The sequence below is a fragment of the Salvia hispanica genome, chromosome 1 (assembly GCF_029641045.1).
Source record: "Salvia hispanica isolate PSC_SH4W2 chromosome 1, Shi_PSC_v1, whole genome shotgun sequence".
Classification (NCBI taxonomy): Eukaryota; Viridiplantae; Streptophyta; class Magnoliopsida; order Lamiales; family Lamiaceae; genus Salvia; species Salvia hispanica.
In genome coordinates this window covers 44,771,695-44,789,608 of record NC_142692.1, presented here as the reverse complement: position 1 = coordinate 44,789,608, position 17,914 = coordinate 44,771,695, and the positions used below count along the sequence as shown (strand labels likewise).

The 17,914-nt window shown below is 39.5% G+C and overlaps 3 protein-coding genes across 4 annotated transcripts; 2 read left to right on the top strand and 1 right to left on the bottom strand.

Annotated features, from left to right (window-relative positions):
* Positions 1 to 1,569: 1,569 nt before the first annotated feature.
* On the top strand, positions 1,570 to 5,729 carry LOC125222501 (wax ester synthase/diacylglycerol acyltransferase 11-like). The gene is made up of 6 exons (XM_048125153.2): positions 1,570 to 2,405; positions 3,852 to 3,924; positions 4,005 to 4,072; positions 4,142 to 4,354; positions 4,696 to 4,833; positions 4,910 to 5,729. The coding sequence occupies exons 1-6, from the start codon at positions 1,674 to 1,676 to the stop codon at positions 5,063 to 5,065; spliced, it is 1,380 nt and encodes a 459-aa protein (XP_047981110.1). The 5' UTR covers positions 1,570 to 1,673; the 3' UTR covers positions 5,066 to 5,729.
* On the bottom strand, positions 5,141 to 9,233 carry LOC125222499 (filament-like plant protein 7). 2 transcript variants are annotated; one of them, XM_089062834.1, is made up of 6 exons: positions 8,833 to 9,233; positions 8,277 to 8,375; positions 8,036 to 8,183; positions 5,897 to 7,943; positions 5,766 to 5,811; positions 5,141 to 5,685 (listed from the first exon to the last, which is right to left on the bottom strand). In XM_089062834.1, the coding sequence occupies exons 2-6, from the start codon at positions 8,343 to 8,345 to the stop codon at positions 5,233 to 5,235; spliced, it is 2,763 nt and encodes a 920-aa protein (XP_088918960.1). In that variant the 5' UTR covers positions 8,346 to 8,375; positions 8,833 to 9,233; the 3' UTR covers positions 5,141 to 5,232. The 2 variants fall into 2 exon arrangements, with proteins under 2 accessions (XP_088918960.1, XP_047981109.1); XM_048125152.2 differs by having other exon boundaries at positions 8,277 to 8,354.
* A 1,614-nt stretch (positions 9,234 to 10,847) lies between these two features.
* On the top strand, positions 10,848 to 16,865 carry LOC125222498 (putative E3 ubiquitin ligase SUD1). The gene is made up of 9 exons (XM_048125151.2): positions 10,848 to 11,295; positions 11,957 to 12,649; positions 13,337 to 14,101; positions 14,185 to 14,396; positions 14,504 to 14,851; positions 15,475 to 15,635; positions 15,732 to 15,895; positions 15,980 to 16,126; positions 16,225 to 16,865. The coding sequence occupies exons 1-9, from the start codon at positions 10,993 to 10,995 to the stop codon at positions 16,693 to 16,695; spliced, it is 3,264 nt and encodes a 1,087-aa protein (XP_047981108.1). The 5' UTR covers positions 10,848 to 10,992; the 3' UTR covers positions 16,696 to 16,865.
* Positions 16,866 to 17,914: the final 1,049 nt, after the last annotated feature.

Genomic DNA, 17,914 nt, shown 5'->3' with positions numbered 1-17,914 from the left:
ACCCTATTCGCCGATCAGTGCAGGGGTCGCGGTCCGGCCATTCAGTTCACTGCCAACGGCCGCACACATCATATGAGGTACTACTTGGCCGATGGCATATACCCTAGGTGGCCTGTTTTTTCGAAGACGATCAGCTGCCCAATTGGTGAGAGGAGAGTCTTGTTTGCGGCAAAGCAGGAGTCCGCGCGGAAGGATGTGGAGCGGGCTTTTGGGGTGCTCCAATCGCGGTGGGTAATCGTGAAAGGTCCGGCGCGTTTCTGGTACAAGGACGTCATCGCCGACGTCATGTATGCGTGCATCATCATGCATAACATGATAGTCGAACAAGAACGTGGCCATGTCACCAATTGGGTGGATGATGAAGCCGGATCTAGCTCCAGCACGGCGACCTTGCCGGTCACTCGAGGATTACCGACTGGCTTCGGTGTGGTTCTACAGCGACAGGCCTCAATGCGCAACCAACAAGACCATACTCAGCTCATGACCGACATGATTGAAGAAGTTTGGACCCGCAACCGCCGCCGTTGAGAAATTGTAGTTTTTTAATTTCGTATTGTAATGTTTGAATTTTAATGAAATGAAGTTAGTTTTCCAAATTTTGAATTATTTAAATATTCAAATAATAGAAAAATGCTTAGGGCGGGCTATAGTCCGCCCCACTGCAGGTGGAATAGGAGGAGGATAAAATGCTGACATGGCGGTGCATAGGGCGTCCCATTGTGGATGCCCTGAACTTCTCCCAATGGAGATTTTAATTTGGCTGAGTTGGCGGGACAACTAAAACAAACTACAAATTCATCAAATTAGCTTTACAAATTCATCATAGTTGATGGCTTGAAGTTTGCTTAGAAATCACGTTAACTATTTCTAATTGTTTACCTAATAAACTCAAATAGGAGTATAGACTGTGTTCCATTAATGGATTGGAGCTGAAACTTATTGTCGCTGGGAGCTGAAACATTTTTAAATGAATTTTCCCTATTTCATTTATTAGGATTGTGAAAGTTAATTAAAAACTGCCTTTATATTTTTAAATGAATTTTCCCTAAAACAAACTACAAATTCATCAAATTAGCCTCTACTTATAATTATTTCTGACACTACTTGTCAGACATATTTGGGCTCTTATCGACCGACAATAGCAAGCCAGTGTTAAGTTTATGTACTGAGAAGCAAAATTGGGTCAGTGAATTTTATGGCTAGTTGAAATTCAAACATAACTGAAATGATTAAAGTTCTTGAAATTCCTTCAAAAGACATGTTTTAATTACTTACGACTACAGAAGAGTAGCTCTGGTTCGCATGGTCATTTCTAATGCTTTGGCTCTATATGTAACAAAAAAATTAGAATAAAATAATTAAACTTAAAAGCCACATGTTTGAGTAATGATATTAATTTGTACTCTTCTCTAAATTTTGTTAATGATTACATGTGTGGGGTCCCCAAAATCACACAAGACCACCACACAAAATTTTGACCCTAAAACTAAAAAGAAACCCTAACGTTGGATACCATACCATACTATGAAAGAAATGGTTGAAGCCATTAAATTCCACCAACTCCCCTGCATAAAAAAAAGAGTAGATACTCTTGAATCATAGAGAAAACCAAACACACAAAGATAAAATCCCTCTCAGAAACTACTCTCAAAAAAGAAAAAAAAGAAAAAAAGATGACGGAGACGCCCGACGAGCCACTGTCCCCGACCGGGCGTCTCTTCATGCAGCCGAGCTCCGACGAAGTCATCAACTGCATCGTCGCCGGCGAGAATCCCATCGCCCTCGACACTCTCAAATCCGAAATCTCCAACTCTTTGATGCTCAAGCACCCCCGCTTCTGCAGCCTCATGCTCCGCGACCGCCGCGGCCGCGAGCACTGGCGCCGCACCGCCGTCGACGTCGACCGCCACCTCGTCGTCCTCCGCGCCCGCCTCTCCGGCGCCGACGACGACGAGGCCGTCAGCGCCTACGTCGCCGGCCTCGCCTCCTCGTCGCCGCTCGCCGCCGACAAGCCGCTCTGGGAGATACACGTGCTGGCGGCGCACAACGCCGTCGTCTTCCGCGTCCACCACGCGCTCGGCGACGGCGTCTCGCTCCTGTCCCTGCTCCTGACCCACTGCCGCCGCGCCGACGATCCAGCGCGGCTGCCAACAGTGGGTGGGAGCAGAGCCTCTGCCGCGTCAACGCTGCTGACGCGCCAGAGGTGGGGGTTTTGGGAGATTGTGAAATTGCTTTGGTTTACTTTTTTTTATGTGGTGGAGTTTGTTTTGAGGGTGGCGTGGCTGAGCGATCGGAGGACTGTTGTTAGTGGCGGATCCGGGGTGGAGCTCTGGCCGCGGCGCCTCGCCACGGCCAGGTTCCGCCTTGCGGATATGAAGATCGTGAAGCGAGCCGTGACTGACTCGGTGAGTTCAAATAATTTCGTTTACGCTCTTTCCATTTTGGTACGTTCCATATTTTATTTTTAGTTTTAGTAAATTTTATTTTATTTATTTATTATTTTTTTCTGGTGGCCCCATTTTCCTTTTATCACTTTCTTACTTACCGATTGAGCATGTCAGCTCAAAAATACCTATTTTTATAGGATGGAAGTAGTAGTATACATATTTTTTAAATAGTTTAGTAAACAATCACAATATTTTGAGTTATATTGTACTTTAAAATAAGAATGATGGATAGGTAGAAGATAACATGTGGATTTCTACATAAGGAAGAAATGGAAGTGTTTATTAATCTTAGTTTAGATGATACGTCGCTAATCTGGTCTGACACAGTAGTATATTGGGGTATAAACTATATGTGGTCTAATTTGGATGGAGATTTTTCAGGAAATATTACCTAATTGCTAAAATTGGAAAATTGAGTTAAATTTTCACAATGCATGTAATAGATATGGTGATGTAGATTGTACTAGTTAAAACTTTGCACTCTTCATGCACACATACTTTTTTCGGCAAGGGCATTGAATTATCTTGTTGTTAATGTCTATGATGTTCGAACTTAAAAACAAAATACTGGTCATTTTTAAATATAGTAGCTAGGGGAAAGTCTCTCCATTTTAGGTTTTTAACTAAATTTAATAAACTTTTAGAATTTGAATTTTTTTTTTTTTTTGGAAATGAGATGAGTAGATATTCTTGGTAAATACATATTCAAAATATTTTTTCTTCTCGCGAATAAGGACTTCTCCATATGGTAAGTTTCATAGTCAGTCATAATAAAAATCCTTTTATTCAAAAAGTGTCATTTTTCTATCTTGGCAATGTCTATAACAAAATATCTCATCATATTTTAGTAATAGTATTAATTTCTACTCATATTGCATTATTTTTTGTAACAATATTAACCAAAATGGAGGGCAAAAGTAGGTATGAAACTAAACTTAGGCTCATGTACATTCAGATGCACAATATATCCATCTTTATATTCCTAAGGGATTGGCTCATTTCTCTTCCTAATTGTGTGTGATCAATCCTAAACAACAATTGCAACTTAAACCATGAAAAAAGAAGAGTATAAAAAATTGAAAGTGACACAAGAGTGATACGCATGTTAAATTTACATGACATTGCTTTATGATAAGTTAGAATGGGCTGGTAGAGCATTAATTTACACTCTAAAATCCAAAATAGGTGTAGCTTACAGTTTACTAGCTTAGCAAATTTTTTTATATAGTACTATTAGACTACTTTTCATAAGCGTCGCTGTTATTGAATTGGTAAAATTTTAAATTTATTCAAACATTATGTTCTATTTCAATTTTTTCTTAAATTGGTAATAAATGCTTTTAAAACTCAGAAAATGACATGAAATGTGAAGGTATGGAATATTAAAAGCTTTTGAGTTTGCAGACCATCAATGATGTACTCTTTGGAATAATATCAAGTGGGCTTTCTAGATACCTTGACATGAGAGAATCTCAAGGTAACTTCATTGATTCCTTTTACATAACATATCATCAATGATTACTAACACCTTTTTTTGTCTTGTGCATTCCTCTCTAGCTCTGAGGAATGGTATTCAAATCACAGGCATTGCCATGGTCAATCTCAGACCCCACACAGGATTACAGGTAAAGTAAATCCTAATTGAAAATTGATAATTTTTTCGGTTACTTAATCCTAGTTTTATTTTGTTATAGGAACTCTCCCAGCTGATGAGCGGTGATCCCGGTAGCCGGTGGGGCAACAAGTTCGGCGTGATTCTGTTGCCCGTTTATTACCACGGAAGCGAGGCAGATCCTCTGGAGTTCGTCAAGAGATCGAAAGCTATGATCGACAAGAAAAAACTGTCTTTGGAAGCCCCCTTCTCTTACAAACTCATGGACTCCATCATTTCTCTCTTGGGTCCAAAGGTACATTAGTTACCACTTTTTTCTATTTTCTTAAAAGGGATGTGATCAAACTCTAAATATTATACAAACTCTAAACTATGATCTGGACCCTTTCTCTCAACAGATGACAAAATAGTAGTAGCAAAAAATGTCAACACATTGTCAAGGGTTGATGATGTTGTGTTGATATTGTGTTGACATTTTCTGTTGCTACTATTTTGTCATCTGTTGATATTTTTTAACGGTCTAGATCATAGTTTGGAGTTTGTACAATATATGAGTTTGCATTTTATCACTACCCTTCTTAAAAAAAGAACATCAAAATGAATGAATGCATGTACTAATTCCATGAATTGTTGTAGTTGGCTAGCATGCTCAAGTACCGGCTTCTTTGCAACACCACGTTCACTGTTTCGAACGTCGTGGGGCCTCAGGAGGAGATCACACTGGCCGGGAACCCGGTCAAGTACATCCGGCCCACTTCCAGCAGCCTACCTCATGTAATGCTCTGTGTTTCTTTTAAGTACGGGTTTCGATTTATAGCTGATTTTTTTTTGTCGTTACGTCTGCATGCAGGCGATCACGATGCATATGATGAGTTATGCAGGGATCGCGGACTTGCAAATCTTGGTGGCCAAGGATGTCATTCCTGACCCCCGAGTTCTCGCCAACTGCTTCCAGGATGCCCTGCTCGAACTCAAGGCCGCCGCAGAGGCAGCCCTCAAATCTTGAAGGACAAGATTTTTTATTTATTTAACTTTTCAAGTATTTTGTGATATAAGATGCTATATGTTTCTGCCATAAATCTTGATAAACTCAGAGTAATTTATATAGCATTCTTGAAGAAACTCTACATTTTTTACATGTACGGAATTATGGAGAAAATATTGCGTTCTGGTTTATTTACCATAGTAAATGGAGGTGTTCTTAGTGCTACCTTTCTTCCTCCGAACGAGAAGCTTCCTCAGAAAGCTGATTCCTCCGCCTCCTCTCCTCTTGCTCGGGGCTATGACTATAGCTCCGGACTTCACATTTCTTCCTTCGTTCTTATTCCCAAGATAAGTTGTTGGTGTTGCAATTTGGCCGTCTGGGAAAGTGATAGCGTTGTAGTTGCAGGAAGACACCACGTTCTCCACTGTCGTGCTTATGATCTGTTTTGTCTTGGGGGACTCCTCGTTGCTGGCCTCTCCGTTGTGCTCACGCATCATCTGATCGCGCAGAGACGACCGCTGCTTCAGCTTTTGCTTTGTCCCGTCGCTCATGTCTAAGGCCTTCAGCTGCTTCCCTAGTTTCACTATGGTTTCTTCACATTCTGCTAGCTTAGCAGATGCTGCTGCAGTAATCTCCATCCCCTGCCATTTCGAAACACATTTTTTTCGTAAAATTGATATGTTTTTGCCATCACAAAAAGGTTGGAATTCAAGAAATTTACAGTTTGCAGCTGCCTTCCTTCCTCTGAATATGGATTGTTTGCAATGCTGTAGATGACAAAAACCACAAAGCAAATTACAAACTTATGCTAAAGGTTGGGATCATTCAACGGAACACTAGATAGATAGATACCTTTCGAGTTGTAGTTGAAGCTCGAGGCAGGTTCCTTCTAGTTCTTGACAGCAATGGCTTTTATCATCAAGCTCAACTTCTACAGAGGTTAGCTTCTGGAGAAGTTCGTGTAGCTTGGCTGTGGTAAAGGTGAGCTGCGTCTCGAGATCTTCATTCGCGACCTTCAGATTCTCTAGCTGATCCTCGGTCACCCTCTTTGATTCCTTCAGTGTCTCCATCTCATTCTGCAGGCTTGCAATGCCTCGTTGTGACTGGTCGTTGCCCTGCCTCCCTGGCACCGGACTACTAACATCAACCGATGATTTGATGAGACTCAGCTCATTCTTCAACCCTTTGATCTCTACTTTGCATGCTGAATGGATTTTCTTCATTTCAAGCATGAGATTCTGCACGGATTCGAGCTGCAAGGCCGTTCCTGGCCCATCTCCACCGAGGTGCTTCCTGAATTCGTCTGTCACGGTGGGATCGTCTTGAAATGAGACACAACTGTTAATGATCCATTCAAGAATGTAAACCAAATCCACAGTGAATTTCTCAAAACTGATCTTCCCATTTAGTAGCTTATTGCTACTATCAATGAATTCTTGCAAGACTGCGGTTAGATCACTCCTTTTCCATCGGGAAGTATGAATTTCATAGTCATCGTCTACTTGTGAAGGTTTCATGTTACCAACAAGCTCTATCAATTTGGTGATGGATCTGTTCATCTCTGGCGGAATTAACTCAGTGCACGGTTCTTGGATCAACGCTGTTGGGCTTGGAGACGAAGGAGGCGATTTCCATGTAATGTATCCGGTGATGGGAAGCGGCTGGGATTCCTCGGGATGTCTGATGCTGTGTGAGGACAGCCTGATGTCTTCGAGGAGCTCATCGATGCTTCTTTTCGAAGCATTGTGCTGCTCCAGGATCATGTTAGTCACATTCTGTAGCCAATCATCATCAGGTTTCTTGTCTTTGGCCTTGAGTTCTTGTCCCGTTTCACTATAGTTATCGCGCACCACCAGAGCAAGGGCGTTCGAGTCCACATCAGAAGCATCAAACGACCCATCGACAGCAACTATAGCAAGTTTCTCCATCTCAACAAAATCATCCATTAGGCTCATCTCCGAAGCTCCAATCATTTGACATTCAGCGACTAACGCAAGAGCCTTCGAACTGATCTCATCCGGTTCAGCAGTATTCGTCAGCAATTTACGTTCAGACTTCTCACGAGACTCCGAGTCCTTGAGTTTTCTAAGCTGTGATATTTCCTCATCTTTCTTGGCCAAAAACTCCTTGAAAATTGTGTTCTCTTTCTGCAAATCCTGCACCTGATCAATCAAGAACCCGAGCTGCTTGGTCGTGTTGTCAAGGCCGTATACCTCACCGCGGTCTTGCATAGGCGAACCCCCACATGTGGCCTTTCTCCGTGTAGTCATCTGATTTCTTCCCTGAGCCTCGATATCCCGGGCCAACATAGGCGGACTAGAGAGGCGTTTACGTGTCAAGCCACGCAATCTCTGGCATTCCATTTCCAACTTCTTGATTTTCTTGACATTCTCCAAATGCTGCTTGTGGGAAGCTTCAGCAGAACGGCGGCTATACCCCACCTCCTCGTTCTTGAGCTCGAGCTCTTTCTCAACGCTCCGGAACTCGTACCTCAAAAAAGCATTTTCCTTTTCGACAGAATCCAATCTTGCCATCAGAGCCTCCAACTCAGCCTGTGTCTGAATCTTGACACTATTGAGATCCTCAACCAATTTCTCTTTCACAATCAGAGCCCTGCTGAGATAAGAATTCTCCGAAGTTAGGCTTGCCAGCCGCTTTCTCGTCTCAGACAGTTTCTCCTCGAGCTTCTTGTGCGACTTCTCAAACTCCTCAGAAGTCTGCATCACAGCATCATGCATTCTCTGCTCCTGATCCTGCCGAGCAAGATTCAGCTGCTCCATGCAGTTCTTCAACGTCGAGTTCAAGTCGCCTAGTCTCTCGTTCGCAGCTGATCTCTGCTGCTGAGCCTCGCCGAGCTCTTGCTTCAGACGGCCTATCTCTTCCTCCGCCTTTTCCCTGTCTGAAGTGGGATGGATTCATGAACCAAACCACATTATTCAAACACCAAAAACAACGAAGATCATCGCGCTTGCTCGATGTATATATATATACCTGCTGCAGCAAGTTCAGCCTCTCTTTTGAAGCTCAACACAAGTTCATCTTTGGCCGAACACTCCTCAGCAGCAGAGTCCAACTTCTCATTCAACAATTTCAATGAATTCTGAAGATCTACTTCTTTGTCACTCGAAACAGATTGTGCCTAAGTAAATTATATGTGTAGAACAAAAATTTAGTACTACTCATGATTAAAACACTACAAAACTGTATAATAAGTAAAAAAAGTGTGACATACTTCATCTGAACTTGCAAGAATGGTCTTCTCTGAAGACTTTCTCCTCCACAGCCAAGTTTTTTGATCCATTGCTATTCCCTATAATCAAGAATGGAAATTCTGAAAATAAATAAATATTACTAATAGATATATCCTGCCATAACTGTCCCTTTCTGCAAAAACAGTCAACAGAAACACAAAATCTTAATTTTTGTAGAAAATTAACAACTTTTGCATCAGGGACACAAGAAATTCATCTGAAAAGCCAAATTACTTCTCTTTTAGAAAAAATAAAAAATAAAAATAACAAATCTATAACAACAAGCAACTTGAACATGAATGAGACAACTCATTGTCCAGACTCTAATTATTACAGAGAAGGACAAATCAAGAAACTAAAAGAGAGAGTGCATGCTTGCAATATGGTGAAAAGTAAATTGAGCCTGGCTAAAATCACTACACATGGGTAGTAAATAGAGGGGAATTATAAAAATGCAGACAAAAATTTGGAAATAAGATTTGTGTCAGAAACTTAGAATTAGATAGCTTGCAAAAAAATGATGCTGCAAATACTTACTTGAATTAGAATTGCATATGCCTAATCAAACTTCTCTGCATTCATACTTTTCTCACCACTCACCATCTTCACATCCTTATGCCAACCAATTACACACACAAATGCTATGTGTGTGTGAAGAAATTAAAGCATGTAATAATAAATGCAGCTTCACCGCAAGGCTTGATTTTTTTGCAGATGAAAATAAAGTGGAGGAATTTTGGGAGTTATATAATGCTACACCAATAACCTGAAACAAGAAGAGAGAATACTTGGATTTAATTCGTGTAAATAAATGCCCACCGACAAAAACCTGAGCTGTAAAATAGTCATAAAGTGAACAATGGTGAAATGTGCATCAAATGCATAAATGTGTAATTATTTTTGCTTGACTATTTCCATTGATGGAAAATTAGAAGCGTTTGAAAAACATAGACATGCATGATGGAATGTGTTGAGAGGTTTCTGATGAGACATTGCACCTTATTTTAAGCATAATGTGATATTGATTTGGATCCACATGAATTGAAGTTCCATTTAATTTTTATGGTAACGATTATTTGTGGTTGGTTTATATAATTATATTATTCCAACTAGTTACAAAATAAATTAATAGTATTCCAACTTTGTTAAATTTATTATGTAAACTGTGTATGTTTAGCATGGTTATTTTCTTGTGTGTGTATTTATTTGGATTAGTGTTTACTGAAGGAATACATTTGGGAAATACTCGTCTGTCTGTTCGTTCACTATTGTGGATGCTCTTAATTTTCGATGCTGATATAAATGCATATTGTATTAACTAGTATTATATGAGTTGTAAAATTGTAATAAGACAGTAGTAATATATGTGCAAAGAAAATTAAATACTCCTGGAATAAAAAGAAAAAGTCAGAGAGTTTAATTTTAAAATTCCACCGGAAAAAGAGGAACGATTTAAGGTTAATAATACTAGTGATATTTAATTTAGCTTAACAACACAATGATTTTGTCGGCATATCATTTTCCTTTTATTTAATTATTATAAAGTTACATTCGGCCTACTATGGTTTGGTAATTCAGCTGGGATTTCCACTTTTTTCATAGGATGGAATCAAGTGGACCCTGCAAATAGACTCTTTTCATATTAATTTTATCTTATTTTGCTTTAGTGCTGCTTTCTTTTAATCAGTGGTTCAACTTTTGATTCTATCTCTCTAATAATTTGTGTAGGGAAAGAGGAAAAAAGAAGAATAAAAATGCTTCATTGATTTCAATCAAGATATATGATGTATATGCGCAGCGGTACTTCATTGATTTTATATATCACAAGAAATTTATAATAGATGGTTTTAAGATGCAAAATAGGAGTAATACAGTGTATGAAAAATCAGAGTATAATTTATGCCAATTAAAATTTTATAAAATAGTAGTAATTCGGAAGTGAGAGGAGCTTAAATCACGGCAAATTTTTTCATAAATAAAAAGAAGAAGAAAAAAAATGGATTTCACCAAAGTAGGATAGAAATAATTTTATCTTCATTATCGAAATTGTATGATATTGGATAATTTTATCTTCATTATCGAAATTGTGTTTGAGCATTTAATGTAGTGGGCCTGGGACTAATTAATAGGCCGGTACATATTGTTTATGGATTGTAGTCCAGCCCATGACAAAATTTGGAAAACAATAATTATGTAATTATTGTAAATATTTGGAGCAGTGGATTGTTATAAATTGTAATGCATTTTATAATCAGGTATGGAATTGATTTATGTAATTTACCAATTAAATTAAAATCAAGTAATTTCAATCTAGTGGGGCATTAAAAAAACCCAATTAACCATACCAACTCTGTCTCACGCCTTATCCATCCTCAAACGCAGTTGACCTGGCCAAATCTACTGCGGCAATACACCGCCGCCTTCAGTCTGTAAATTCCACATCTACCCCTCGCCTTGCTGTAAGTACAACACTGGACACATGGGCAAATCGGTCATCTCAAGCTGAAAAATGACCATTTAAAAAAATCAGTAGTCTGACGCGCACAACGTTCAACACTTCCGTTTCCCCAATTTTCACAAAATTCACAAACAGCCCTCTCGGAAACATTTATTCCCACACAGCTCCCCAAAATCCACAAATCCCCACCAACCCTAAGAGAGAGAGAGAGACGATCCACCGGTTCATCCACCGACTCGATGGAGATCGGGCCGGAGACGGCGGCGGAGGCTGAGAGGCTCTTGCCTTTGGAATCCTCAGCGTCTTCGATCGGTTCTTCGCCGGGAGAGAACAGTAGCGGCGGCGGCGGAGGGGATAATGCTAAGACCAGGTTTAATTTGTTGGATGACGACGAGGAGGGGGATGTTTGCCGGATCTGCAGGAATCCTGGCGACGCGGATAATCCGTTGCGGTACCCCTGCGCGTGCAGCGGCAGCATCAAGTTCGTTCACCAGGATTGCCTTCTTCAGTGGCTGAATCACAGCCAGGCTCGCCAATGCGAGGTTTGAACTATGATTGATGTGTTGTTCTTTTCTTTCTGGACGAGATTTTGTTATCGTGCAATTATCGCCTTGAATTGTTCTATTGGTTTGTTCGTGGAAATAATGAGCTATTTTGGTGGAATAGTATCGGAATTTTGACTTAAGCGGGTTCTGTTTGGTTGGTTCATGCAGAGGCGGATATTATGAAGCCTTAGCTGAATTAATATGTTGAAGTTATTTACTCTTTCTTCATCCCTCTAAATCATGTTTCTATTCTACTTGTTTCTTGTTTTTGGGTGATTCATGATTGTCAGCTGTTTCCTTGGAAGTGCTAGACGGTTTTAGAACGTGATATTGTAAGTTGTAAGAACTAGTGTGAAAATGAATATATGGAACTTTGGTTGTCCAGGCTAACTTATAGAAGCGGGCATTGTCACGTATGCATGTTTTTCCTTCATCTTCTCGAAGTTTTAGAGGAGTTTGTGAAATTCTGTCCCAACAACATGCATGAATCTCAACAGCTTCTTGCTCTCAAAGTATAATATATGGAGATTGTTGTTTTCGACTGTTTTGTATTGTTTCAGGCTTATCGAATTGTATTGTTTCAGGCATATCGAATTGTTATAGTCAAGGGAACTCCTAAAACAATGACAGACCTTAACTGATCTTTTCTGCATTGCAGGTCTGCAAACATCCATTTTCATTTTCTCCAGTTTATGCTGAAAATGCTCCCACAAGACTTCCATTTCAAGAATTTATTGTTGGGATAGCTATGAAGGCTTGCCATGTTCTGCAATTCTTTCTACGTCTCAGTTTTGTGCTTTCTGTTTGGCTTCTCATCATTCCATTCATCACATTTTGGATTTGGAGGCTGGCATTTGTTAGAAGTTTTGGAGAAGCCCAGAGATTATTCTTGAGCCACTTATCTACAACAGTCATTCTCACTGACTGCTTGCATGGATTTCTGCTGTCTGCTAGCATTGTTTTCATTTTTCTCGGGGCGACTTCCTTGAGAGATTACTTTAGACATTTACGAGAGCTTGGTGGACAAGATGCTGACAGAGAAGATGAAGGAGACAGAAATGGAGCTCGTGCTGCAAGAAGGAATCCAGCTCAAGTCAATAGAAATATTCCTGTTGAGGGGAATGGTGAAGATGCTGGTGGAGCCCAAGGAATTGCTGGTGCTGGTCAGATGATTCGACGAAATGCAGAAAATGTTGCAGCTAGGTTGGAGATGCAGGCAGCTCGGCTTGAGGCTCAGGTTGAACAGATGTTTGATGGTTTGGATGATGCTGATGGGGCAGAAGATGTACCTTTTGATGAGCTGGTTGGCATGCAGGGGCCTGTGTTTCATCTGGTTGAAAATGCATTTACAGTAAGTCTTCTGAATTTTATTTTCATTTGATTTTTTGAGGTCCTAATTGCTAAATGGCCCTGAAGGTCCCTTCTTATCAATTGTTGGTGCCAAACTGGAATTCTATTTGTGGTGCATGCTCTCCATTCTACATGGAGTAGTACATACTGTTATTTTCTTGCTAATTCTGCTAAGGCTTTTGGTTCGCTTAGTTAGCTATGCTTAGCTTTTTACTTGTTTTAACATGCTAAATCATTTGTCGCCTTTTTTTCCTATTGTAATAATGCACTATGCCGTCAATTATAACAAGAAACAACAACTGTGTTTGGATATATTTGCATGAGAATTTTTTTTCAAATTTAACAACTATGTTTAGTATTTTGAGAATAAAATTTGTTTCCATATTTTGCTTTCATTTAGTTAGTAATCACACTGTCATCATTTCAACCACAAAATTCCTTACTGGATGCTCTTATTATTTATGAGATGCGCTGTGACCTTTTTTGTTTTCTTATGTGAGGCATGGTTGAGAAAATCATGCTTTTCCTGCATGAAATCCTTTAATGAGTTATCAGCACTGTCTTCACGTTCGAATGAGTTATCCAAAAAATTAACCTTCTGACCTGTGCGAAATTCATCCATGTGATACTTTGGATTAATATGCATTGTCATTGAGAAAGTTAATGTTTGTACCTTTGTTTCTTGCAGGTTCTTGCGAGTAATATGATATTCCTTGGAGTTGTAATCTTTGTGCCATTCTCATTGGGGCGGTTTATAATATCTTACCTATCTTGGATTTTGTCATCTGCTACCAATCCAGTGTTGTCCACAGTTGTTCCACTGACTGAATCAGCACTTTCTTTGGCCAATATCACTCTGAAAACTGCTCTGACTGCTGTTGTAAATCTAACATCTGATAATCAAGACCAAAGGATGCTTGGTCAGGTTGCAGATGTACTGCAAGCAAATGCAACAGGACAAACTATCGCAAGCAATATAAGCTCTACGGTGGCAACAGACATCTTGAAAGCACAGTCAGTTGGGGCGTCACGTCTCTCTGATGTTACTACTCTTGCTGTTGGCTACATGTTCATATTTTCTTTTGTCATCTTCTATCTTGGGATTGTTACCTTAATCAGGTATTCAAGAGGAGAACCTTTGACAATGGGGAGGTTCTATGGTATTGCTTCCATTGCAGAAACTATTCCGTCCCTCTTCAGGCAGTTTGTGGCTGCAATGCGGCATCTTATGACAATGATTAAAGTTGCGTTCCTTCTGGTGATTGAGCTGGGTGTTTTCCCTCTGATGTGTGGTTGGTGGCTGGATGTTTGTACTATAAGGATGTTTGGGAAGTCAATTTCTCAGAGAGTTGAGTTCTTCTCAGTTTCGCCATTAGCAAGCTCCTTGGTTCATTGGGTTGTGGGAATTGTGTACATGCTGCAAATAAGTATCTTTGTCAGCCTTCTTCGAGGGGTATGAATTGTGCCAAACTTATAATAATTTTTTTTCAGCACTAGCTTTTTTTTTTATAACTTCTAAATGTCCATATGTTGTAGGTCCTGCGCAATGGGGTTCTTTACTTTCTCCGTGATCCTGCTGATCCTAATTACAATCCATTTCGTGATCTCATTGATGATCCTGTGCACAAGCATGCTCGTAGAGTTTTGTTGTCCGTTGCTGTATACGGGAGTTTGATAGTCATGTTGGTATTTTTGCCTGTTAAACTAGCAATGAAGATGGTTCCTTCCATTTTCCCTCTGGATATCTCGTAAGACTGCCTTTGACTTTTTTTTACAATCTTCTGAAGTTGGTTTGGGTCTTTCTGTTAATTTACTCTATCTGCTCTAATTTATGGATGCATACTTTCTTTTGCAGTGTCTCCGATCCATTTACTGAAATTCCAGCTGACATGCTCTTATTTCAAATATGCATTCCTTTTGCTATTGAGCATTTCAAACTACGACATACTCTCAAATCCCTTCTCCGGTATTGGTTCACTGCTGTTGGCTGGGCTCTTGGCTTGACAGATTTTCTACTCCCAAAGCCAGATGATAATGGTGGACATGAAAATGGAAATGCTGATATGGGCAGACATGAGAGAGGACATGGACCCGCAGTTGGTCAGGAACGAGTGGTAGCCCTTGAAGATGTGAACAGACCCAGACGTTTGGCTGCAACTGTCGAATCGACTGAGGAGCTTGATGATGAACTAACTGATACAGAGTAAGTTCTAACAGTACTCAGGGTCTATTTCACCAGTCAAAGGATAAAACCAGTAGGTCCTGAGATTCAGGGGACATATACTGAGTGAAAGATCTTTTGCCTTGTCTTAAGTAGTGCACATATAGCTCTATAGTTGCTCGGTCACTCCTTTGTTTTGTGTATGTATCTTAAGATGATGTGGCGTAGTAGCGTAAGTTGAGTGGCACTAGGCAGTTTAGGAGTTTGATTAGGTTCTCCTTTGAATCTTCAGACTAGTTTTGTTCTCTTCTTTATCCGGAAATACAGAGAATCATAGCACTAAGCCATAGATCATGTCAATCCATGGGTGTACAGCCTTGGAGTCACTGGTTGGTGTGATCTTTGTTTCTTGTTCAGCTTGGCTTTGGTTTGTGTTATCTTTTAGTTGATTAGTTGACTTTGTTATTATTGGTTTGCAACTTCAATATTTTCAATATTACTTGTCTGTTATGTTGTTAAAAGTAATCATTTTCCGCGTCTTAAGTTGTTGCTTCTGGATAATGATAGCTTCACGATGAATCATTTGGTAGCTGGGTCTTGGTATTTCTTTGTGGTGTGTGTATCTGTAGTACTCCTCACCTTATATTATGTGGCTGTTCCTTCAGAAGGTGGGCTTTTGTACTTCGGATTGTGCTATTGTTGATGGTTGCTTGGATGACACTGCTTATATTCAACTCCGCGTTGATAATTGTACCAATATCCCTCGGGAGAACACTCTTTGATGCCCTTCCGCTTCTCCCATTGAGTCATGGCATTAGGTGCAATGGTAAGAAAGTGGTGATAAAATCTGATGGAGACTGAATTATATTTACTCCAGAATGAAAGTGATGCTGAAAATTTTACACGTTGATTTCTTCTCCAGATTTATACGCTTTCGTCATTGGAAGCTATGTCATTTGGACTGGTTTGGCTGGAGCAAGGTACTGTGTTGATCTCATTAGAACAAAGAGAACTAGAGTATTGCTTAACCAGATATGGAAATGGTGTGGCATTATTTTCAAGAGTTCTGTGCTGTTGTCAATATGGGTAAGAATCTTGTCAATTGTGCAAAAGAATAAAATACATTTAAAATCCATTGTCGGCTAACAGTTCACTCTCTTGCAATTGCAGATATTCGTGATTCCAGTGTTAATCGGGCTGCTGTTTGAACTCCTCGTGATTGTGCCAATGCGGGTTCCAGTGGATGAAAGTCCGGTTTTCCTTTTGTATCAAGATTGGGCAATGGGGCTAATATTTTTGAAGATCTGGACTAGAATGGTGAGCATCTCTATTTCCATTGGTATATTATATATTGCTCTTTGTGGAATCAGAGAAACCTCATTTTTTTTTTCTGGAACTTTTATTGGTTCCAATAGGTTATGCTAGATCACATGATGCCACTGGTGGACGAGAGCTGGCGTTTAAAATTTGAAAGGGTGAGAGAAGATGGTTTCTCACGTCTGCAAGCCTTCCGGGTTCTCCGGGAGATTGTGTTCCCGATCATTATGAAGCTGCTTACCGCGTTATGTGTACCGTATGTTCTGTCGAGAGGGGTGTTTCCCATATTCGGGTACCCGCTGGTCGTAAACTCAGCTGTGTACCGATTTGCGTGGCTGGGATGTCTGATCTTCAGCGTGCTGTATTTCTGTGCCAAGCGATTCCACGTGTGGTTCACGAATCTCCACAACTCGATACGAGATGATCGATACTTGATTGGGCGGAGGCTCCATAATTATGGAGAGAGGGAGAATGTAGTTATGATGAGGCAACACGGGCGTGGTATTCCGGAAGACAGAGAGCAGCATCCAGGGTTGATACGTAGGTACGTTGTTCCAGAAGAAGAATAGTAGGCAAACAAATTTGCCTCTTGCGAATATGAATATTAATATGGCTGGATTGACTTTCTTGTAGAGTTATATTTGTTTTTTTCTTTTCTTTTTAACTTGACATTGTACTCTACAAGATATAGGATGGTGCTTGTTGCTTCAAATATGGAAGCTATAATTTTCTGTCTGCTTCTCTACCTCCATATAATCTTTATACTTCCTCCGTAATTAAGTCGTATTTTTTTTACGAGTTGTCTCAAGATAGTTCTTTTTTTTTGAGGAGGGGACCCTCCATCTTTAACTTACTTGCTTACTTCGTTTTCTTTCTTACTTTATTTTCTTATCTATGATCTCTTTTAACACATCAATTTCTTAATTTTCGTTCCTAAAAAGGATGCCTCAACTACTTTGAGACGAAGGGAGTATCTTGGAGCAAAATATAATTGTCCTAGTTTGTTATCATCTTTGTTCCTGAATAACTGTCTCATTTGTTCTTTTTTTTGGTAATGGACTCTATTTCACTAGTTTTATTTTAAGAGGGAACTTTTTTTTAGGTCCACAAACTTTGCCAAAAATATCATTTTAGGTTCGTGAATTTTGAAAATATCATTTTAGGTCTATCAACTATGAGTTAATATCACTTGAGGTATTTTGAATTTTTTCCGGACAAAAATGCCCTTATGACCTTCAATGAATTTGGACAATTCTTTCGCCACTCATTTTGCGTCAGAGACATAGAGTCCAACAATTTTTAATGGCAAATTTTTATATTTAAATTCAATTTAGATGTTAATTGATCTCTATTTTGAAATTCATATAAATAATACTTCTAATTTCAAAACAAATAAACTAAATATAATTGACAAATCTCCTATAGTATGTTCTTAAATGCAGTTTAGATTGAAAAAATATAATAAAGTATCAAGTTCCAATTCACTATCATTAAATAAATGAAAAATTAACACATATTTTTCACGGTAAATTTTAATTATATTTAAATTCAATTTGGATGGTAATTGAATTAAATAGTACTCCCTCCGTCCCACAAAGATAGTCCCACTTTGACCCGGCACGAATTTTAAGAAATGTAATGAAAAGTGAGTTGGAAGAAATGTAATGAAAAGTGAGTTGAAAAAGTTGGTGGGATGTGGGTCCTACTTTTAACGTATTAGTTTTATAATAAAATGTGAGTAGGAATGAGTTAGTGGAATACGAGGTCCACTGCCAAAAATGGTAAAAG

What these genes read in the sequence shown, in the direction of transcription:
- LOC125222501 (XM_048125153.2), top strand. Translation starts at nt 1,674, where the DNA reads ATGACGGAGACGCCCGACGAGCCACTGTCCCCGACCGGGCGTCTCTTC. An exon ending in TGACATGAGAGAATCTCAAG is followed by an intron (nt 3,925 to 4,004) that starts GTAACTTCATTG and finishes ATTCCTCTCTAG; the next exon opens with CTCTGAGGAATGGTATTCAA. An exon ending in CTTCCAGCAGCCTACCTCAT is followed by an intron (nt 4,834 to 4,909) that starts GTAATGCTCTGT and finishes GTCTGCATGCAG; the next exon opens with GCGATCACGATGCATATGAT.
- LOC125222498 (XM_048125151.2), top strand. Translation starts at nt 10,993, where the DNA reads ATGGAGATCGGGCCGGAGACGGCGGCGGAGGCTGAGAGGCTCTTGCCT. An exon ending in TTGTCAGCCTTCTTCGAGGG is followed by an intron (nt 14,102 to 14,184) that starts GTATGAATTGTG and finishes CATATGTTGTAG; the next exon opens with GTCCTGCGCAATGGGGTTCT. An exon ending in TCATGGCATTAGGTGCAATG is followed by an intron (nt 15,636 to 15,731) that starts GTAAGAAAGTGG and finishes TTTCTTCTCCAG; the next exon opens with ATTTATACGCTTTCGTCATT.
- LOC125222499 (XM_089062834.1), bottom strand. Translation starts at nt 8,345, where the DNA reads ATGGATCAAAAAACTTGGCTGTGGAGGAGAAAGTCTTCAGAGAAGACC. An exon ending in GGCTGAACTTGCTGCAGCAG is followed by an intron (nt 7,944 to 8,035) that starts GTATATATATAT and finishes ATCCCACTTCAG; the next exon opens with ACAGGGAAAAGGCGGAGGAA. An exon ending in CTTCAACTACAACTCGAAAG is followed by an intron (nt 5,812 to 5,896) that starts GTATCTATCTAT and finishes TGTCATCTACAG; the next exon opens with CATTGCAAACAATCCATATT.